The sequence below is a fragment of the Lipotes vexillifer genome, unplaced genomic scaffold, assembly GCF_000442215.2.
Source record: "Lipotes vexillifer unplaced genomic scaffold, Lipotes_vexillifer_v1.1 scaffold261, whole genome shotgun sequence".
NCBI classification, from domain to species: Eukaryota; Metazoa; Chordata; class Mammalia; order Artiodactyla; family Lipotidae; genus Lipotes; species Lipotes vexillifer.
Genome location: NW_006778216.1, coordinates 93,590 through 116,607, shown reverse-complemented (window position 1 = coordinate 116,607; position 23,018 = coordinate 93,590). Strand labels below are relative to the sequence as shown.

The following is a 23,018-nucleotide window of genomic DNA, read 5'->3' as shown; positions in this document are numbered from 1 at the left end:
CCCGGAATACCAAAAAAAAAAAAAAAAAAAAAAGAAAGGAAGAAACAACATAACAGAACTGCTTTTAATGTGACTGGTCCACTTAGTAGCTATGTGAACTTGGGCAAGTCGTTAAATTCTTCCTCACCTACATTTACTTATTTGTAAAGCTGAGCTCGACAACTCTGTTGTCAGTTCTTGGGGGCTTCGGAGAACTTGGGGGCCAGGAAGAGTCCACTTGTTAAACAATACTTGTTGCTGAGCCTGTCCAGTTTTGCCATCAACGGCGAGCGTGAAAGATTCTGCCAGGGTTCTGGGGCAAAGCCCAAAGCATCTGGAAACTTCTGTTTTATCTTAATACAAACCTTGCAGCTGACCCACTATAAAGTATGTGTTTTCATATACAGTGTCTTCCCCCAAACATCCTAATAAAATTAACACCCCAGGAAGAGGTTTGCTGATTAAGATCTTTGGATCCGGAGTCAAACTGTTGGGTTCTCTCCAATAAGTGACAACCTCTCTGAGCCTTAGTTTCTTCATGTGTAAAATGGAGCTAAAATAGAGCTTACCTCACAGGATTGTTGTGAGGATTAAATAAGGTGATACCTGTAAATACCTAGCATAGTGTCTGACGTGTAGTGAATACTCAAAGAAAATATCAACTCTTTTATTATCCTCACTCAAAAAACTTGGACTAGATGAATTAGAGCAGAGTTATACAGAATCATCTTAAAGCTGACCCCTTTGGAGGTCAACAACCCCTTTTAGAATCTGATAAAAGCTATGGGCCTCTCCCCTCAGAAAAAATGTACACACATAAAGATTCACTTGTTTCTTAACGTATCTGAAGAATGTCTGAAGTGTTAGATGAACGTGTGTTAGGATGGGGATGGACCCTAGCTGAAACTGTCCTTGCCCCCTCCTTCTCTTGGTGTGGCCCCGGATCCTGGGTCCCTCCCTCCCCGAGACCCATGAGACAGAACTGGAGTAAAGGTGAGCTTTATTATTGGCATGAAGGCAGGGAGTGCCAGGCCCTCCTATGGTTGAGGGGGCAGAGGGCTCGACCAGCCAGTACCGATCCTCCAAGCTGGCCTTCCAGGGAGGTCCAGGGTTCCAGGTGCCTCTGGCTTTCAGCAGAAGCAGTGGGTGGGCAGGTGAGCAGGCTGCTAGGCTTTGGATAGGTGGGCTATTCAGGGATGCTCTGGAGCTGGCGTCGGCCTGGGGTTGGCAGGGGGTGGAGGGCGAGGCTGGATGTCCCTGGTGCGCATATAGGACAGTAGCTGCTCTGGGATCTCGGCCAACACGTCCTTGGCTAGTCGGGCCATGCTCAGCACCTGGTTCCCTGACCGGTCGACATAGTCTCGGAACGGGACGAACTGGGACAGGCACAGACAATCAGATGTGGGTGGTGGACAGAAGAGAGGGGAGTGGGGAAGGCAGCAGTAGGGAGGCTTCCTCTTTGACCCCCTAACGTCTCTTTCCAAATATCACACTATCTCTCTCCCCCATCTTGAGGAGCTTTCTACATTTGCTTTCTCTCCACCCACTTTTTTTTTCACCTTCTGTTCACCCTCAACCCACTCTAATTTGGCTTCGTGTAGTCTACTGAAACTGCTCTCACTAACGATGTCAACAGCACCATTTTCCCAAATTAGTCCAGAGGGCAATGACTGTCAGCCTCATCTTGCTGACTCCCCTTATCTTCCTATTACATTTGACCATAATCTTCCTGAACACTTCCCACTCTTGACACATTACATTCTTCTAGATTCTCCTACCTTTCTGGATGCCTTTCCCCCCACCCCCACCCCCAGTCCTCTGGGTCTACCTAATCTCTAAATCTGGTGCCTTCTCTCTCTCAGTTCTCTTCCTGGGTGATTTCATACACTTCTGTGACTTTACAAACTGTTCCCTGGATTAAGAGATACAAACTACTATGCATAAAATAGATAAGCAACAAGGATATATTGTATAACACAGGGAATTATAGCTTTTATCTTGTAATAACTTTTAATGGAGTATAAACTAAAAATACTGAATCACTGCTGTATACCTGAAACATATTGTAAGTCAACTATACTTCAATTAAAAAAAAAAACCTGTTCCCTCATGAGTCCCCAATTTATACATCCATCCCTGACCTCTTTTTTAAGGCCCAGAGCCACATATTTAGTTGTCCATATCACATCTCCTTTCATTGGTCTTAGATACCTCAAGCCCAATGTGTTTACAACGGAATTCTAGGCTTGTCTGCCAAATCTGCTCCTCCTCCAGCTTTCTCTTTCCCAGTAAATGGGACTATCACTCACCCAGTGGCTCAGTATAGAAAACTGAGAATCATCCTTGAAGCCCCCATCACTCCCTGTCACCATTTAATGAAATCTTCAACTCTTGGCAATTTTTCTTAAATAGTCTTTTGAAGCTGCTTCCTCTCTCCATCCGTACCGCTTCCATTCCCGCCCAAATCCCCTGCACTGCTTCGAAGGCCTCTTCATTAACGGCTCTGCCTGCCTTCTCGCTTGCCCTGCTACAGTCCACCATCCTGCAGCATCTCTGCCTGTCGTAAAACGCAAGTCTGACCACCCCACTTCTCTACGTAAAATCCTTCAAGAGCTTTCCAGTTCTTTTAGAACAAAGCTCTAAGCTTCACCATGACTGGCAAGGCCTTGGCTTCCTCTTCCTCTCACTCCCTGTGAACCTGCCACCCTGGCCTCTTGCCCTCTCCATGATTGGGCAAGTTCTTTGGAGCCTAAGGGCCTTCTCACGTGCTGCTTCTCTACCTGTAATGCTTATACCTCCTTTAGATTTCAGCTCAAATGTCATTCCCTCGTAGTAGCTTTCCCTGACTACCCTACCTAATCAGGTCCCGGTTATAGGCTCTCATTGTGGCGTTTGCTGCCCCTCTGGAGCACTTATCACAATCTAATGAGATGTGTGATTATTATTGGTTGCCTCCACTAGAGGGCAGGAGCCTTGGGATCTCCTACACTATGAATCCGCAATGGCTGCAGCAACCTGCCTGTTTCTCGAAAAGAATTTGCTGAATGAATGTAGGAAGGCTGAAGGAGTGAAGGGAAGAAAGGTAGGTGACTAAGAAGGCAGTAAGGGAGAAGAGCTGCTAGCTTAGCCTCTCCATCCCACCGTGCCTTTTGACTCCATGACTTCCTCTCCCGGGTCAGGTCTACCTGAACGATGTCCCGCTCTGCATAGCGTCCCCTAGAGGACACGCGCACGTCATCACCATCCAACTCTTCCATTGCTGCGGAAAAGACACCCCTCAGCTGACTGGCCTTCCCCACACCAACCCATGCTGCCCCCTCCCTCTTAGCTCCCCTTTGGAGTCATCATGAGAATGCCTAACAGTTGTATCAAAGTCCTACAAGTATTAGGCATTGTAATGGAGCTATTATTATGCCCTCCCACGCATTCCTTCATCCCAGGAGCCCCAGGAGGGAAGTATTTGTATCAACACCTCGGCTATGATGAGGAAACAGGTTCAGAGAAGGTCTGTGACTTGGCCAAAGTCCAGCACAGGCATCCATCCTATCTTTTCTAGGCAGGCCTGGGTGCCCAGATCCTCCCCTGTTTTCCCATTATTGGTCCCACTCATGGACACCCCCCATCTTACCCTCAAACATGGCTGGTCCCACACCGACAATAATGATGGACATGGGCAGTGAGGAGGCCTGTGAGGGAAAGAGGGTAGATGGTTGGGGTGAGCAGGCGTAACAGGGGAAGTGACTGTTGGGAGACAATCCTGTGTGTGTGATGTTTCTGCACATCTTACAAGCAGAGGCACTGATTCCCTTTGTGTCAGATTATCTTTTCAAGGATGTCTCCATATGTAACTGCCTTGAAAGATACAGTGTCTTCCTACAGAGCAAAGGGCAGGTTTGTTTACTGTCCAGTGTAATATCTCACACTGGAACAAAGGGAAGGCATGCTTACTGCCCATTATAAAAGACTCGGGTTCTCTACACTCAGGGTTTCTGTTCTATAATGCAACCCACTGTGGGTACAGGTGTCATCTGGCCCTCTGCACATTATCTTGTGGGAAGCGGGACTTAGTGAATCAAAGCCAATGCTGATAGTTGAGCTACTGCTATTGCTGGGAATAGCAAAGTCCTTTGCTTTTTTTGGCCACGCTGCATGGCATGTGGGATCTTAGTTCCCCAACCAGGGATCGAACCCATACCCCCTGCAGTGGAAGCGCAGAGTCTTAACCACTGGAGCGCCAGGGAAGTCCCAAAGTCCTTTGCTTTTGTGTCTGCTGCCAGCATCCATGAAACTGGCAGGCTGACTTGTTAGCTTGCGTGTAGGGTAAAATCTCAACCCCTTCACGGTTATTAACAGTGACCCCTCCCTTCCAAGCCCTCCTCCTCAGACTCACACTGACAATGGCCTCCTTGGTCTGTGTCATGTCAGAGATGACCCCATCAGTGATGATGAGCAGAACATAGTACTGAGAACCATCAGAGATCTTGGCTGCAGCCCTGGGTGAGAGGCCAAGATCAGAATTCAGCTGAAAGCCCAGAGTTCAAAGGAATGTCCTGTCCCCAAAACTTCCATAGCCAGCACGTATGCAGTGGACATGGACTGGGGCTTCTGAAGCTCATGCTCCTTCCCAAGACCTGGCTGCCTGCCCCACCCACCATCCCTCCAGTTACATTTATAGAACACTCACTATAGCAGGTACAGTGTTTAGGCACTGGAGGTACGCAGTGAGAAAAACAAATCCATCCCAGTCCCCTTGAGAGGGGATGCTGATCTAAGAATCACAGAAATAGCTATAGAATTGCACTTGTGATGAGAGTTGGGATAGAAAGAGACACTGCTATGACAGTGTCCTGTAGGGCATCTTGACATGGCCCAGGTCAATGAAAGCTTCTTTAAGGAAACAATGTTTGAGGATAAAGGAGAGGAGGAAGGAGAAGAGGCTAAGCGAAGGGGGAAAATTATTCCAGGTGGAAGGGCCCCATAATGGGACTGGAGGACTCCTACCCTTAATGGAGCCCAGAAAGTGAAGGAAGCAGAGTGGACCATGTGACTGAAATGAGGTGGGGCCCAAACCACACAGGGCTTTGTTGGCCCTGGAAAGATTTTGGTATTTATACAAGAACAAGACCAAAGACTGAAGGCCTCCTTTCTTCCCTCTCTCACCCATTTCTCCTCTCTCCCTTCTCCCCTCTGCTGACCACATCCCATTGCCTAGGTTTCTGGGTCCTCAGCCAGTCTAACAGCTGCTCCCAGAGCTCCTTTTCCTTCTCTCACTATCAGTCTTTGAATCCAAGATTTTTTGATCTGAAAAGGACTTCAGAAGTCATTAACTCTAGTCCCCTTATTTTACACATAAGAAAAATGAGACCTCAGAGAGCACAAAGGCCGTGGCAGACCTGGTCTCTTGACTTCCAGTGTCGGGCCCTGTGTGGATTGGAAAGGATGGAGTTGCACTCTCCAGTAAGGTAGCCCCTATTGAAATTTATATTAATTAAGTTAAATGAAATTCAACATTCAGTTCCTTGTTCCCCCTAGCAACTTTTCAAGTGCTCACTATCTGTATGTGCCTGGTAGCTACCATATAGGACATCACAGATACAGAACATTTCCATCATTGCGGAGTTCTGTTGGACAGTGCTGGTATTTAAGCTTGATATAAAAAAGGAGGAAAGCGTGGTGAGAGTGGAGAATTCAAATAGCTACAGTTCATTTTGCCCAGGGCCCAGGGTGGGAGTGGGCCGTGATCCGTTCCTGAATCCTGGCTGCAGCCTCCTCATAGGCTTGGGCTGGTACTGTTTCCTGTCACTCACTCATTTTGCAAGTAATCATTGCACACCTGCTATGTGTCAGGCACCAAGTTTGGTGCTGAGCATGCGGCAGAGAATTGGACATTGTCCTGGGGGGAGATGGATGCTTTCACCACTAAGATGCAGTGAGGTTAGGGCTTTGAGGACAAGACATCTAACCTAAGACCTGAAAAATGAGTAGGAGTTAGCCAGGTGGAGGTGGAGGTGGGGTGGGGGGCAGGAGGGGAGGGTAAAGGGAAAGTGTTCCAGAGAGAAGGAATAGCATGTGCAAACCAAGAGAGTGTGTTCTAGGGGCTGCACGTAGGACCACAGCAGAGAGATGAGGCTGGAGAAGTGAGCAATGGCCCCCTCATGAAGGGATTTGTGAGCCAGGGCACTGGGGAGCATGGAAGGGCTTTGGGGCACGGGAGGTACATCTTTGGCTCCCTGCTGATGCCTGGCATTCCCAAGGTCATGTAGACCTGGAGCTGGGTGACTGGCTGGGGAAGGCCAGTCTGTGCCCCACTTGGCTGGGGGGTGGGAAATGACAAAGAGTCATCTGTGATCATCAAAATCACAGCCGCACTCTTGACATACGTGATCTAATTGAATCCTCACCACCATTCTATGAGGTAGGCACATTTTTTATTCCAGTTTTTAAAATGAGAAAAGTGAAGTTCAGAGACTTTAAGTAGCATCCCCAAGGGGTGGTGCAGCTGTGGTCCAAGCCCACGCTTGAACAACTGAACCTAAAGCCTGAGCTCTTGATTCCTCCAGTCTTCATTCCAGCCTGCTCTCTGGATACTCCTCCGTACACACTGCACATTCTGCTCAGAGTGTACTGTTCACTGTTTACCGAGCTCGCCCTTCATACCTCTGTGCTTTTCACATGTGGCTCCTGCTGCCAGGCCTCCTCTGTCCATCTTCCTCTGACAAAGTCCAGTTTGCCTTCTGCACCCAGCCAAGCAGTCAGTCCCCTGCGACTACACTGCCTTGGCTCTCTCAGACTCTCCTTCTCCCTCTGCCTTCTAGGATGCCACCCACCAAGACGGGCTGTCTGCCCTTCCAAATGGGTTCTCACACCCCTGAGGGTACCAGCATGCGTGCCAAGGGGAACCCAAGGTCACAGGATACCGGAAGCACTCATTATACTATATGATTTGGTGGATAAAGCTAGATGACTCTAAGTACACTTAAAACACCTTTTCCCCCACCTATATTATAGCAAACATGGACACAATATGAGAAGAATGTAAATTTGCATGCATTTCTAAGATAAAATATGGGGATTTCAAAGACATTTTCAGCTTGGCTGCTTTCAGCCGTGCCCCCAGTTTCCCGTATAGGGGAAGCGGTTGTTTGCCTTTGCCGACAGGCAACTTGCTGGAAAAGTCTGGGAAGCTCCGGCCTACAGAAGGTAATGATTTGTTTATATTTCTGTCTCCTGCACCGAGGCAGGAGATCTCAAGGGCTGAGCCTAGATCTGATTCATCTGTGAGTCTCTAGTGCCCCTGCAGAGAACTGGGCACACACAGATGCCCTTAGAATAGTAATAATGATAATAATAGTACCAGTAATAGCTAACACCCATAGCACTTACAATGTGGCAGGCACTGTTCTCAGTGCTTGACAAATATTAATTTAGTTAGTCCTCACAACAGCTCTATGATACTATTATCCCCATGTACAGCTGAGGAAACAGGCACAGAGAGGTTAACAGTCTTGCCCAAAGTGACACAGCTAGTAAGTGGTAGAGTGGGTGTAACTTAGCTAGTCTAGCCCCACAGCCCACATCCATGCTACATTCTCCTTTATGGAATGTTCACTGAATGAATGAATGAGTGAACTTGCCCAAGATAATATTTAAGAAGTCTGTTTAATAAAACAAAAAAATGTGCTCAGATTCCATTATTAAGTGAAAAAATCAGTAGTGAAATGTTACATGTAATTTGACTGCCATTATGGTTGCATAAGGAAGACTGTCAATAACTATATATACATCCACATTCCCATGGGCCGTATTCTGGGTGATTTCTTATTTAATTTCTCCATCCTTGAAATTTTCTACAGCAATGTTATGTTACTTTTGTAATTAAAGAAACTATTATCTCACTATGAATTAGAAAATAACTAATCTTTATTAGAGAAAAGGCAAGTCTCTGGACATATAAATCTCCCTGAAATCCTTCCACTTTTATTCTCTTTTTTTGTTTCACCTTTTTACTCTCAAGTTTTCTGAGGTACTTTGTTTTCGATGGGTCTCTTCTATTTAGCATACTACGGTTTACTTATTATTTTTTATTCAATCAGAGAAACTTTAGGTTCACTGACATATGTTTGGTTTTAGTTGTCATTTTATTTTATCTGCATTTAAGAAAATCATTTGTTACCTGAGCTGGCTTTTCTTTGCATTGTATGTTTTTGTTCTGAAAATTTGGAGTTACTCTTTTGTTTTTAGAAGTTACCCTTCTATAGTTTAACCTGCAACTTGAGCTCATTTTAATCTACCATGAGCACCTACTATGGGCCACACACTGTGCTAATCATTCTTTTTTTTTTTTTTTAAAGAATTTGTAATTTCTTTTTTTTTTAAATTAATTTATTTTATTTATATTTAGTTTTGGCTGCGTTGGGTCTTCGTTGCCGTGCGTGGGCTTTCTCTAGTTGTGGAGAGCAGGGACTACTCTTCGTTGCAGTGCACGGGCTTCTCATTGCAGTGGCTTCTCTTGTTGTGGAGCGCGGGCTCTAGGCACGCGGGCTACAGTAGTTGTGGCTCATGGGCTCTAGATCTCAGGCTCAGTAGTTGTGGCACGCGGGCTTAGTTGCTCCGCGGCATGTGGGATCTTCCTGGACCAGGGCTTGAACCCGTGTCCCCTGCATTGGCGGGTGGATTCTTAACCACTGGGCCCCAGGGAAGTCCTAATCATTCTTATATTGTTATCTAATTTTAAATTCCCAATAACTCTATAAAGAAAGTACTATGGTTATCCATTATTACACCTATTTACAGGGATGAAATGGAGGCTTAGAGAAGCTAAGTTGCTTCAGGTCACATGGTTAGTGAGTGGTAGACCTGGGATCACTCCCAGGTCTGATGCCCAAACTTGTGCCTTACCCACTGTTCTGTAGGCCCTTCTCTCTTCCCCAAACTTGAGGCCTGGGTTGTTGTTCCCAGGGAGTGGGGTTGGGGTAGTTTGTTGACATCCTTTCTATCTCAGAATAAGGCATTATGTAACCTCTTTATAACAGAGCCTGGCCAACAGTGAAACTTTCACCTTCTCCCCAGAGCCCAAATTCACCCAAGAGTGGTCCTGACTATCCTTGGGAAGTCAGTTCACCGTCTGGGTTCCCTTAATTTCCCCCAGCGCCACGCAGTTTCCTTACCTGGCCACCTGGTTGATGACAGGGGCGAAGAGGGTGGGCCCGTAGAGCTGCACGGTGCGCAGGCTCTGGAAGTAGCTCTCCAACACGCCCTCAATGCCCACACAGTTGGGGTCCTCATCATTGTTGTTCTGTCAGGGAAGATGCCCTGCTGGGCTGATCCTAGCCCACTCGTTCCTTCTTGCATCGCTGTCTCTCAGAGTCCCCTCCAAACTCCAACCCTGCCCCCTCCCTGCTCTGCCACCTTCTCCTAGCTCCTCCTGCTACTTGGCAGGTCCTTGACCCTTAGAAAAGACATAAGCAGAAGAATCTTGTCAACTTGGGTGGGCCAGATGCCAGGGCATGGAGTCTAGGTTCTGGCCATACCATACCAGGGGGAACTGGTGGGAGATCCGTCCCTCGGGAGGCAGCTTGGCCCCAAAGCCGTAAGCTGGGAACAGCTTGTCACTGTCATAGTCCTGGATGATTTCTCCCACTGCCTTGAGGGCCATGGCATAGGCGCTGAGCTGATAAGGACTCATGTAGTGCAGGGAGGTGGGCTGCAGGGGATTCCCTATAGGGAAACAGGAGCCCCACCTCATGGTCATCTTGATGATCTATTAGTTCACCTGCCTATCATTATATGCATCCATCCACCTATCCATTCATCCACTCTTTACCCATGTACTCCATCATTATTTTACCCAGTCATCCAAAAGTTCATTTATCCATCTATCCATCCACCAACCCCTATATGTATCCATCAGTTCATCCACCTACTCGTACATCCATTCACCCATCCACTGGCCATAAATCCATCTTTCAGTCTACCTATTCATCTCCATCCGTCCGCTTCTCCATTCTCTTATCCAAATATCCACGCACCTAACCATCCATCCATCTATCCATCCATTCACTTCTTCACCTGCTATTTCTCTTTCTTTCCCATCCATCCATATAGCCATATTCTTTCATCCATCTATCCATCCCTATCCATCCCATTCATTCACCTGCCTTTCTATCCTCATATGGATCCATTCACCTGTCCACTCATCCATTTCCCCAATTTAAACATCTGAGCGTTTGTCCACCCACATACCAGTTCATGCATCCACCTGTCTAACCCACTGTACTCACTCATTACCCATTTGCCCCCTCTGTTTATAAATCTATCTACCCCCCCCAGTCATCTACCTATTTACCTATTCATCTCTCATTACACCCCTATTCCCTCCCATCCATTCATTTACTCATCTGCTTCTCAAGCTATGTAGACCTATCTATCCTTTCAACTTTCTTTGATCCATTTACCCACTTATTTTTCTGTACCCTCTCCCACCATTACACCCAGTAATCTCCTCACAACACTCCTGCCCCAGTGTGAGCCTGACTGGGCCTTGCCTCAAGCCTGGGCTTCCTGGGTAGCTTAACTCTTATTCCCAGGTTGGAATCCAGGCCAATCCCTAGTGACTTCTTTAGAATTCCTCCGCACCCCATTCCCCCATCCATGCCTCACCATTGGAAGCTGTGAAGTCAATGGCTACTGTGAAGTTCAGCTGCGTCCTGTTGGGGAAATAGATGGATTGAGAAGGGAGGGACTAATAACTTACTATACCTGGGATTTCTCAAACACTAGTATGCATATGAGCCACCTGGGAATCGTGTTAAAATGCAAATTCTGAACTGGATGGTCTGGGTGGAGCCTGAGATTCTGCATTTCTAACAAACTCCCAAGTGAGGCAGATGCTGCTGGCCCACTGAACACACTTTGGGTGGCAGAATTAAATGCCTGCTGCATGACATAATATGCACGATGTAATTTAATTTAACCCTTACTGTCGTCCTGAAGTGGTATTTAACAGCTCCATTTTACACTGGAGAAAAGTGAGGTTTAGAGAAGACAAGTACCTTTCCGAGGTCTGCCTGCGTCCCCTAAACCAAGCAGGATGTCCCCTACAGCCTGCTTATCGTTTCCCTCTCTCTTGGCTTCTCCCTCTTGCCTGGACATATCTTCTGCTTGGGCCCCAGTAAGGTTACTGGGGACACCTTTGAAAACCACTGGTCTGTCATCTTCCCAGGACGGGCTGGAAGCTCGGGTTGAAAGGCAGCCCCATGGAGAGAACTAAGATGGGCGGCACTCTGCACTTTATAAAGCACTTTGTAGTCTGCCAAGTGTTTTAAAGTTTATCCTCATGATCTCTTTGGACCCTGACCATTAATGAATAGTAAAACTGAGGCTCAGAACTGGGAGTAACTCATTGCTGGGCTTTCAGCCAAAAGCTTGGCCTGTGACTCACCCTCCCTTGATGTAATCGACAAAAGTGAATTCAGAGTCCACAGAAAAGGAAAGCAGCGTCACCTGCGGGACAGAAGAGGCAGCCCTGCTACTTTGGAAAGTGTAGTTAGGGTAGAAAAAGGGACAGAGGCACTTAATTTCACCCCCTACCCCACCCTGTCCAATTTCTGAAAGGGCAAAAAGGGGAAGCTGTCAGAAACATTTGGATTTCCAAAAATATATTAAATTGGGAAATATAACTTAGGTTTTCCCAAAAAATCTGCAAAAGAGTAAATTTCAAAACAATTTCCTTAGGTGAGAGAAAAAAAATTAAAAACAAAATACAACAAAAACTTAAATGGTGCCACCTTGTGTCCAGCATTACTATATCCAAGTAATCTGTGCCAACAGCTTTCCCATGCCCTCAACATTTGTCATGTCATGCTATGTCAGTGGGGATAGAGACAGAAGGATCCAGGGAGGGACAGGGCTCTAGGGAGTACTCACAGTTCCCGAGTTGACATATTTCTTCTTCTTACATTTCTTCCGAGGGTTAAGTACCTAAGTGAAGAAGATAACAGTGATGGTGGGAAACAGGGCGGGAGCCACAGACTGAGCACACTAGGATGGGGGGCCTGGGCAACCTGAGCAGGGCTGGAGCTCTCACCTCATACACTGTGAACTGGTTCTGCGCCTTGCTCAGCTCTCTGTAGCTGGTGGTAAACTCACCGATGAAGTCGTGACTACAATGAGACCAGAGGTGGGTAAGCAACAACTGCTGGTGGCTTGGAGCCATCTCTGAAACCAGTCTTTTTTTTTTTTTTTTTTTTTTTAAATAAACCATTAGAGTACTGGGAGATAATCTCATTAATTTTATTTTTTTTTAATTTATTATTATTTTTAAATTGATTTATTTTTGGCTGCATTGGGTCTTCGTTGCTGCTCGTGGCTTTCTCTAGCTGCAGCGAGCGGGGCTACTCTTTGTTGTGTTGCGCGGGCTTCTCATTGTGGTGGCTTCTCTTCTTGTGGAGCTCAAGCTCTAGGCGTGTAGGCTTCAGTAGTTGTGGTGGGCGGGCTCAGTAGTTGTGGCACAAGGGCTTAGTCGCTCCGCGGCATGTGGGATCTTCCCGGATCAGGGCTCGAACCCGTGTCCCCTGCACTGGCAGGCGGATTCTTAACCACTGCGCCACCAGGGAAGTCCGAAACCAGTCTTTTATTTCCACTATCTGTGCCTCTACTTGGGCTGCAGGGCACTGGGGCTTGGGCTAGAAGAGGGACCAAGCTAAGGGGAAGAGAAGGGAAGAGACAGTGTACCAGAGAGACAACTGAGGGCATCAGTTGTACCCAAGGTCTTGGCATCTGTCATCAACGTTTCTGGCTCCCAAGGCTACTCTGGGGTTCCTAGTGAATGTACTACATATTTCAGGGAGCTGTTTGTGTTAATTATAGGAGAGGGCAGTACTATGGGGGGCAGTGCTACCTTCCATCCCGGTCCCAGTCGTACACATCAATCTTCACTGTTCTGAAATGCAGGAGATAAACGTAGGCTCGGTGTGTATAATAAATCTGAGACACCCACACCCACTTAACTATACATAAATCATCTTCCAATCCACCCATCTGTCCTTCTATCAAACTTCCTCCTATCCGTCCTATCCATTCATCAGTCCATGCACATACCCAACTATCTACTGCCACTACCACTATTATTACTACTACTACTGATATTTATACTGCGGTTGCTATACTTTACTCCTGAGGTTTTTTTTTTTTGGCTGCACCGCATAGCTTGCAGGATCTTATTTCCCCAACCAGGGATTGAACCCAGGCCCTCCACAGTGAAAGGGCACAGTCCTAACCACTGGACCGCCAGGGAATTCCCTACAACTTATTGAGTCTTACTATATTCCAGGTATTGTTCTCAGCACTTTCACAGACTAATTTAATTTAACAATCATTCTATAAAGTAAGAACTATTGAGATAGCCTCATCCACCAGAGGGCAGACAGCAGAAACAAGAAGGACTACAGTCCTGCAGCCTGCAGAACGAAAACCACAATCACAGAAAGACAGACAAAAAGAAAAGGCAGAGGACTGTGTCCCAGATGAAGGAACAAGATAAAACCCCAGAAAAACAACTAAATGAAGTGGAGATAGGCAACCTTCCAGAAAAAGAATTCAGAATAATGATAGTGAAGATGATCCAGGATCTCGGAAAAAGAATGGAGGCAAAGATCAAAAATATGCAAGAAATGTTTAACAAAGACCTAGAAGAATTAAAGAACAAACGAACAGAGATGAACAATACAATAACTGAAATGAAAAATAGACTAGAAGGAATAAATAGCAGAATAACTGAGGCAGAAGAACGGATAAGTGACCTGGAAGACAGAATGGTGGAAATCACTGCTGCAGAACAGAATAAAGAAAAAAGAATGAAAAGAAATGAAGACAGCCTAAGAGACCTCTGGGACAACATTAAACACAACAACATTCGCATTATAGGGGTCCCAGAAGGAGAAGAGAGACAGAAAGGACCCGAGAAAATATTTGAAGAGATTATAGTCGAAAACTTGCCTAACATGGGAAAGGAAATAGCCACCCAAGTGCAGGAAGCACAGAGAGTCCCAGGAAGGATAAACCCAAGGAGAAACACGCCAAGACACATAGTAATCAAACTGACAAAAATTAAAGAAGAAGAAAAATTATTGAAAGCAACAAGGGAAAAACGACAAATAACATACAAGGGAACTCCCATAAGGTTAACAGCTGATTTCTCAGCAGAAACTCTACAAGCCAGAAGGGAGTGGCATGACATAGTTAAAGTGATGAAAGGGAACAACCTACCACCAAGATTACTCTACCCGGCAAGGATGTCATTCAGATTTGACAGAGAAATCAAAAGCTTTACAGACAAGCAAAAGCTAAGATAATTCAGCACCACCAATCCAGCTCTACAACAAATGCTAAAGGAACTTCTCTAAGTGGGAGACACAAGAGAAGAAAAGGACCTACAAAAACAAACCCAAAACAATTAAGAAAATGGTAATAGGAACATACATATCTATAATTACCTTAAATGAGAATGGATTAAATGCTCCAACCAAAAGGCACAGACTGGCTGAATGGATACAAAAACAAGACCCGTATGTATGCTGTCTACAGAAGATGCACTTCAGACCTAGGGACACATACAGACTAAAAGTGAGGGGATGGAAAAAGATGTTCCATGCAAATGGAAATCAAAAGAAAGCTGGCGTAGCCATACTCATATCAGATAAAATAGACTTCAAAATAAAGAATGTTACAAGAGACAAGGAAGGACACTACATCATGATCAAGGGATCAATCCAAGAAGGAGATACAATAATTATAAATATATATGCACCCAACATAGGAGCACCTCAATACATAAGGCAACTGCTAACAGCTATAAAAGAGGAAATTGACAGGAACACAATAATAGTGGGGGACTTAAACACCTCACTTACACCAATGGACAGATCATCCAAACAGAAAATTAATAAGGAAACTCAAGCTTTTAATGACACAATAGACCAGATAGATTTAATTGATATTTATAGGACATTCCATCCAAAAACAGCAGATTACACTTTCTTCTCAAGTGCGCACGGAACATTCTCCCGGATAGATCACATCTTGGGTCACAAATCAAGCCTCAGTAAATTTAAGAAAATTGAAATCATATCAAGCATCTTTTCTGACCACAACACTATAAGATTAGAAATCAACTACAGGGAAAAAAATGTAAAAAACACAAACACATGGAGGCTAAACAGTACATTACTAAATAACCAAGAGATCGCTGAAGAAATCAAAGAGGAAATCAAAAAATACCTAGAGACAAATGACAATGAAAATACTATGATCCAAAACCTATGGGGTGCAGCAAAAACAGTTCTAAGAGGGACGTTTATAGCAATACAAGCCTACCTCAATAAACAAGAAAAATCTCACATAAACAATCTTACCTTACACCTAAAGGAACTAGAGAAAGAAGAACAAACAAATCCCAAAGATAGTAGAAGGAAAGAAATCATAAAGATCAGAGCAGAAATAAATGAAATAGAAACAAAGAAAACAATAGCAAAGATCAATAAAACTAAAAGCTGGTTCTTTGAGAAGATAAACAAAATTGATAAACCTTTAGCCAGACTCATCAAGAAAAAGAGGGAGAGGACTCAAATCAATAAAATTAGAAATGAAAAAGGAGAAGTTACAATGGACCCCACAGAAATACAAAGCATCCTAGGAGACTACGACAAGCAACTATATGCCAATAAAATGGACAACCTGGAAGAAATGGACAAATTCTTAGAAAGGTATAAACTTCCGAGACTGAACCAGTAAGAAATAGAAAATATGAACAGACCAATAAGAAGTAAGGAAATGAAAACTGTGACTAAAAATCTTCCAACAAACAAAAGCCCAGGACCAGATGGCTTCACAGGTGAATTCTATCAAACATTTAGAGAAGAGCTAACACCCATCCTTCTCAAACTCTTTCAAAAAATTGCAGAGGAAGGAACCCTCCCAAACTCAATCTATGAGGCCACCATCACCCTGATACCAAAACCAGACAGATACTACAAGAAAAGAAAATTACAGACCAATATCACTGGTGAATGTAGATGCAAAAATCCTCAACAAAATACTAGTAAACAGAATCCAACACATTAAAAGGATCATACACCATGATCAAGTGGGATTTATCCCAGGGACGCAAGGATTCTTCAATATATGCAAATCAATCCATGTGATCCACCACATTAACAAACTGAAGGAGAAAAACCATATGATCATCTCAATAGATGCAGAAAAGCTTTTGCCAAAATCTACCACCCATTTATGATAAAAACTCTCCAGAAAGTGGGCACAGAGGGAACCTACCTCAACATAATAAAGGCCATATGTGACAAAACCATGGCAAACATCATTCTCAATGGTGAAAAACTGAAAGCATTTCCTCTATCAACAAGGATTCATCTATCCAACCAAATACCCAGCCATCTGACATTTGTCTATCTGATCATGCATTCTACATAACCATCCACTTATATGCCCATCCATCCTTCTACCCACTCACCTATCTTCATACTGCCCATTTGTTAGATCATATGGTCAGCCTATCCATCTACTTTACACTCATCCACCAACTAATTCATCCACTAATCCATCCATTCCCTCTACCATCCATTCATCTGTCTATCCATCAATCTACCTGTCATTCCACCTGTTTATGCTCCTGCTTTTTCAGTTATCCCTCTGCCTCTCCAACCAACTCACCAATCTCTCATATACCCATCCATCCTCTCACACATTTAGTCATCCACCCATTAATCCACCCATCATCTGTCCATCCACTAATCCACCCATCAGTCCACTCATCCATTCATCTGCTGTCCATTCATCCATCTCCCCCTCTACTCACCCACCAGTCCTCTTATACACCCACCCACATACCCATCTAGTCATTCACCAGTTTATCTATTCACCTGACCACCCATCCATGTATCTGCTCACTCATTTGTTCATTTGCCCTTTCATCCATCCATCCAACCATCCGTCCATCCGTCCATCCATCCATCCACCTATTCATCCATGTGGCTATCCGTCTGCTTCCCCATGCACCCATCTCCATGTCCAAAACTCTGCCTCACTGAGTAGGATCCTCCAACACTACTATGACCCTTCTACCTTCATTCTTGGGCCCAGGAACCCCACTCTCACGCCCTTCTCCCCTTACTCCTTAGCTTATGCTGAAGCAGACCTGTCATAGTCTCCATTGCACAATACCCGCACAGGGATGCTGAAGGGCTGCCACACAGGATTCAGCGTGTTTTTCACAACCTCCGTCTTGTGGCAGATGGTGAACCTGGAGAGGACAGGAGGATTGGAACCTGCCTTTGGGGTAGGACTGAGCCCAGAGACAGGGCCTGATACTCTTGGAGATTCAAGCACATATCAGGCACTGCCTTGAGTGGATTCTGGGCTCAGGTCCTGGTGGAGTCTAAGATGTCCCAGCCTAAGAGCCCTAAGGGGCCCATGGTCACAGTGGGGGTAGTGACTCACGTGCCATCCTCATTGCTCCTATAGAACACAAGGAAAGGGTCTGATTTCCCAAAGAAGTCCTTCTTGTCCAGCTTGTTTGCACACAGCTGCATGGTGGCAATATCCTATGGATGAAATTGGGCTATTGACACTCAAATTGCTCACAAACTCAGAGAGCCCACTACAGGGAGTTTGGGGAGAGAAGAGAGCCTCCTGGGTCTAGTATGTGGCCCTTACTGACCCGACAATTGCTAAGCTCCTCTGCGGTCAGCAATATGGTCCCACACTTCTTGCCTGGTACACCCCTGGAAGCAGAAAAAGCCTCTTTGTGAGGGGAGGGGGGAGAGCAGGAAACAAGAATTGGGGTGGCCAATCTGGGATTGGGTAGGTCAGGGGATCCAATCTGTCATTGACTGATAGTCCCAAGTATGTCCACCTCTGTCCTAGGTGGCTTCTGGTGGGGAAAGTCCTGACTTTGACTGGGGAAGGTTTCTAGTCTGGAAGGAAGGGGTTAACCTAGCCTACGTGGACATATCATACTGGTAGCATAGGAAAGACATAGGATTTAGAGTTCTGGGCAAGTTATTTTCCCTTTCTCTGGGCCCTGGTTTTCTCTTTATGTAATGGGAATCTTGCCCACCTCTCAGGGTTGTGAAGAGATCAGAATGAATGCATGGAAGGAAAAGCAGTTGGTAAGCTTGGTAGATATGAAGGTGGTTCTCTTTCTCAAAGCAGACTCTTCATCTACGATACACCAGACACTGTTCTAGGTATGAATTGGCCAGTTGGCACTTTCCAGCTCTGCGAGATCCTGCCTTCAGGGAGCTTCCAGGGGAAGGTGGGATGTCAAAGCCAATAGGCAAGTAGAGCATGATGTAGCAATCCTAACGAGGGAGAGGAATTTCTATCCAGATCTGGGGCAAAAGGGCTGGTTTGTTAGGTCAAAGATGCTATGCTTTCTGAAGACTGTGAAGAGTGAGATCAAAAAGTCCAGGGCAGCCTTATCTTCTTCTGACACTTCCATGTGCCTGAAGGGTGCATACCAGGACACCCATCCCCAACTCGCCTTGGGTCTCCAAGCAGTCAGGGACCCTGTTGATATGGGCCTGCAAACCCTAACCCCCATGGGATCCAAAAGTGTGGTAGAGAGGAAGCTAGGTTAGGAGTATTCTCAGTTCAAGTTTTGACTCCAGTTTGCTATGTGGTTTTCCCCATCTTTAAAATGAGAATTTGAACCATTTCTTTGGCTCCTTTGATCTCTCTCTGTGCTTTAAAAAGACAGAGTGTAATGAGTACAGGGACTCTTCACCTGCACGTTCAGAACCAAGTCGCTGATCCTACTGCCTTCTCACTGTTCTTTGCTTCCTTAATGTTCTCCATCATCTCATCACCCAGTGTGAATTCCAGTCACTCTGGACTATAATAATCACTCCCTTGCATCCTACTTCTTTTCCCTTGCCCTCTCTCACTTCTATATACTTATCTGGCAGAACCACAGCCCTAGTTAAATCCAATTCTCTGCCTAACCCATACCACACCTGTGCAACTGAATATGGCCAGAGGAAAACACACATTCATGCTAATTGCTTTCATTTTAAATGTGTGACCACAAACCTCAAGAGGGTCCTTAATCATACCGTACACCCCGGGTCCCTTCATGTTTCCAGTTCTGCGAGATGGCAATTTCTCTCTTCCTCCTCCATCCTCACTCTCAGCTAATGACCTTGTTTCCTACCTCACTGACAAAACTGAAGCAACCAGAAGAGAATGTCCACAGACCCACCACGCACCTACCCTGCCTCCAGTATCTTCTCCAACACGAGGCCTTCCTACCGTTGCTATAAATGACTATCCATGTGCCTATTTACCCCTCCACTGTGTGCTACTTTCCACACCCTCCCTCTTGCCTGCACAAGGACGTCACTCTAGCAACTCTGCCCCCCCTTTTTTTTCTCTTTTGGCCACGCCACATGTTATGTGGGATCTTACTTCCCCAACCAGGGATTGAACCCACACCCCCTACATTGGAAGCGTGGAGTCTTAACCACTGGATGGCCAGGGAAGTCCCGCCCCTCTTTTTATTATGTCAAATTTTCAGTTTCTACTGGATCATTCCCATTAGCATACAAACGTGGTATAATTTTTCTCATGTTAAAATATTACAAACCTATTCTTACTCTCACTTCCCTCTCCAGCCACCCCTCCTTTTCTCTTCTCCTTGTAGCAAAACCACTTGAGAGATTCCTAATTCCCATTCCTCTCTTCCATTCTCTTCTAAACCTCCCCAACCAGGCTGTCACTCCCATCTCTCCTTCAAAACTCTGCTTGTCAGCGTCACCGGCGACCTCCATCTGGCTACACCCAACGGCCAGTTCCCGATCCTCACCTTACTTGACCTGCAGCAGCATTTGACATGGTTGGCCACTCTCTTGTCCTTGATACACATCCTTCACTTTGCTGCCGGGACAGCACCACCTGCGCTCGGTTACCCTCCCATTTCACTAATGATCCTTCTCAGCCTCCCTTTCTAGCTCCAATTCACGGAGGAGTCTTTGATCTTCCCTCTCTCCTCGCTCCCTTAGTGATCTCATCTAATCTCATGTCCTTAAAGAGCACCTAAGATTCACGTTCCTTATTGCCTATTTGACATGTCCACTCAGATGTCTAATAAAAATTATGAATTTCAACAGGTCAGACTGAACTCCTGGTTGACTTCCTCCCACAGCTTACTCCTCCCTCACTTTTTAAAAAAAAATATCATCGTTTATGGCAACTCCATCTTTCCATTTGTTCAGGCCAAAGACCTTGGTATCATCCTCGACTCCTCTTATCCTCTCACATCCATATGCCATCTGTCAGGAATCTGTTGGCTCCACCTTCAAGATACATCCAGAATCTGACCAATTCTCCCTCCTTCACTGCTAGCACCGTGGATTACTTCTACCTTTGTCCACCCAAGGTTTGGTCTCAACCCGGCAGCATCCTTTGAAAGCAAGTCAGATCATATCAATCCACTGCTCAGAACCCTCCAGCGACTTCCAACTCAGAGTAAAAACTAAAGTCCTCACCGCGGCTACAAGGCTCTAACTGTCAATGCTCCAAGCTCACCTTCTCCTTTCTCCCCCCTGCTCACGCACTTCCACCCACACTGGCCTCCTTGCTGCTCTTTGAACATATCAGACTTCTGCACTGGCAGTTTCCTCTGCCTGGAACATTCCTCCTCCAGATATCTGCACAGCGCACTCCCTTACTTCCCTCAGGTCACTGCTCTGAAGTTACCTCTCTAGGACGCCTACTCAAGCATTCTGTTGAACACTGCAACACCTACCCACCCAGCATTTCCGGTCCCCCTAATTTTGCTCTACTTTGTCTTTATTCCTCAATACTTAATGTCTTCTAATATATTATGTAATTTACTTATTTATTATGTCAGTTTTGTACTGTTTTTCTCCCCCTTCTGTTATATAAGCTCCCTGAGGGCAGGAACGTTTGTTTTGTTCACCATTGCAACCCAAGCCCCTTGAACAGTGGCTGACATAGAGTGAGTATATGCCCAGTAGTTTGTGGAATGGATAAATCCCTGGTGCCTAGCACAGGGTATAGCATACAAAACAAGCTAATAAATATTTAGCGAGTGAATGTAATGTAAATTCCAGAGAACTTGATTTAGTGAGGAAAGCTTCCTGGAGGAGAAAGGCTTGGAAGTGGACCTTAAAGGTTGAAGCAGACTTAGAAAAAGAATGAAAAGGGTGAGGAAAGAGAGAGACAGAAGATCCGTCAGGACTGAGACTGACTTGAGCAAAGCCCTGGAGGTTGGATTTTCCCAGGAGGGTGATGGAAGCCACTGAAGGCCCCTGACCAGGGGAATCCCAGCCTCCATCAGTACAGGGCCAGCTGTGTCTTTAGGAGGAGCATTTGGAGGCCCACCCTTCCCCAGCTCCCCTTCAGGTTCAGCTCACGTGAGGGGTCGCTCTACTCGGCTGCCCTGGCCTCCGATCACCTCTCCCAGGGCCAGGAACGCTTGTCCCAGGAAATCCTGCGCCGGGATACAGAGTCAGCGGGGCGAGGACCGGCTGGCGGCGCAGAGTCCCAGCCCAGCCCTGGTGACGACGCTGCACTGACCACGGCGACTGGAGGCAGCGGAACCACGCGGCCGGGGCTTTAAAGGAGGCGCGGGGTCCCCAGGAAAGCTACCCTTCTTGGTCCTGCCATCACTTTAAGCCAAGATACCATCCCCCCCCTCGCCTTTCACACACCACACATGTCGCCCCCGCCCAGCCCCGTTCAGCCTCACCTTCTGAGGGGCCCAGCAGCAGTCGAGAAGGAAGAGTAGCAGTGAGTAAGAGGCACAGGCGGGAAACCGAGGCAGGAGCAGGAGAGGAGGGCAGGGAGGGCAGGTTCGGGGCCGAAGAAGGTCGAGTCGGGTTTGAGGGGGAGGAGGGTTCTAAGGAAGGTCGTTTAACACACACTGAGCGCCGCCTGTGTGCCCAGCCAGCCCGTGAGTGAACGGTCGCTCACCGGTTTGGAGATGTTGGTTCTGGAGTCGACGTTGTACCTGGGAAGAGAGTGGGACCAACATGGGGCGGGGCTGGTGGGAGAGCCTGGAAAAGGAGACGGATTTCGAGTCCAGGTTAAAATTGTGGGTGGAAGGAGGGGCAGCCTTGGACCCGAATTCAACCTGGACCTCCTTTGGGCAGGAGTCGGCGTCATCGTGAGTCAGACCCGGGGCGAGGCCAAGTCCGGGATCTGCTGGGGGCAGGGTCACGTCAGAGGTAGGGCTTGGGAAGGGGCGGAGGGTTGGATCTGACCTAAGGGCAGGGCCAACCTAGACTTGTGGGCGGAGCTAAGGCTGAGCCGAGCCCTTCAGAGTGCCACGGAACCGGGCTTGGGGGTGGAGCCAGGCCGGGGGTGGGGGTGGGGCCCGCGGAGGGGCGGAGCCAGCCGGAATTTCGGGCGGATCCAGGTCGGGGGGCGGTCCAAGCCAGATCCGGGGCGGGGCTCACACATCGAAGCGCAGGTTTTGCTTTTCCTCGAAGAAGTAATCGAGGACGAATTTGCGCACGAAGTCTGGGTTCAGCGTGTTGTCGATCACCTCGGTCCGTCCGAACTGAATGGAGAGCGGAGAGTCAGCGCGAGGCCTGTAAGGGGGCAGGTGCCCAGGGGCGGCTCCGGACTGGCCAAGGGTTCTAGGACTTACCTCCCGCCACTCTTGGCTGGCCCGGCTCTGCGTGTAAAGCACCACCACTGCAGGCGGGAGCGGGGCCGGGGAGGGAAGGACTTCAGGTCGGCCCGCACGCCCTCCCCGCCCCTCAGTCTTTCCCGGACCCCAGGTTCCCTCCCTCCTGGCCCTGGTGCCGCCTACTGGGGTCGGACTTGGAGAAGGTGTCGAGGTCCAGCAGGTTCCTAGAGAAAGGGGCAGACGGACACGGGGTGGATCATTCTGGAGCCCATCGCCTCGAACCTGCCCAGAGATGGGCACCTGGGGAGGCACGGGGCTCACATCACACTCCCCTCCCCCGTTACTACCTCTGGCTTGGGTGTGTGTGTGT

At 46.9% G+C, this 23,018-nt stretch overlaps 1 protein-coding gene across 3 annotated transcripts in view; it reads right to left on the bottom strand.

Annotated features, from left to right (window-relative positions):
- Positions 1 to 962: 962 nt before the first annotated feature.
- Positions 963 to 23,018, bottom strand: part of CPNE9 (copine family member 9) — a 22,793-nt gene continuing 737 nt past the window's right edge. Inside the window, exons 2-21 of one of the 3 annotated variants that reach the window (XM_007451521.1) lie at positions 22,832 to 22,872; positions 22,667 to 22,713; positions 22,473 to 22,576; positions 21,988 to 22,024; positions 21,764 to 21,766; positions 21,429 to 21,505; positions 17,711 to 17,774; positions 17,491 to 17,594; positions 17,189 to 17,293; positions 12,878 to 12,919; positions 12,065 to 12,140; positions 11,905 to 11,958; positions 11,420 to 11,481; positions 10,639 to 10,685; positions 9,515 to 9,696; positions 9,147 to 9,274; positions 4,370 to 4,472; positions 3,608 to 3,665; positions 3,165 to 3,238; positions 963 to 1,355 (exon numbers count right to left, since the gene is read on the bottom strand). In XM_007451521.1, the coding sequence (XP_007451583.1) occupies positions 1,170 to 1,355; positions 3,165 to 3,238; positions 3,608 to 3,665; positions 4,370 to 4,472; positions 9,147 to 9,274; positions 9,515 to 9,696; positions 10,639 to 10,685; positions 11,420 to 11,481; positions 11,905 to 11,958; positions 12,065 to 12,140; positions 12,878 to 12,919; positions 17,189 to 17,293; positions 17,491 to 17,594; positions 17,711 to 17,774; positions 21,429 to 21,505; positions 21,764 to 21,766; positions 21,988 to 22,024; positions 22,473 to 22,576; positions 22,667 to 22,713; positions 22,832 to 22,872 (1,594 nt within the window). In that variant the 3' untranslated portion in view covers positions 963 to 1,169. Of the gene's footprint in view, positions 1,356 to 2,910; positions 2,999 to 3,164; positions 3,239 to 3,607; positions 3,666 to 4,369; positions 4,473 to 9,146; positions 9,275 to 9,514; positions 9,697 to 10,638; positions 10,686 to 11,419; positions 11,482 to 11,904; positions 11,959 to 12,064; positions 12,141 to 12,877; positions 12,920 to 17,188; positions 17,294 to 17,490; positions 17,595 to 17,710; positions 17,775 to 21,428; positions 21,506 to 21,763; positions 21,767 to 21,987; positions 22,025 to 22,472; positions 22,577 to 22,666; positions 22,714 to 22,831; positions 22,873 to 23,018 lie in introns of those variants that run through there. The other 2 variants (XM_007451523.1, XM_007451522.1) reach the window with 2 other exon arrangements.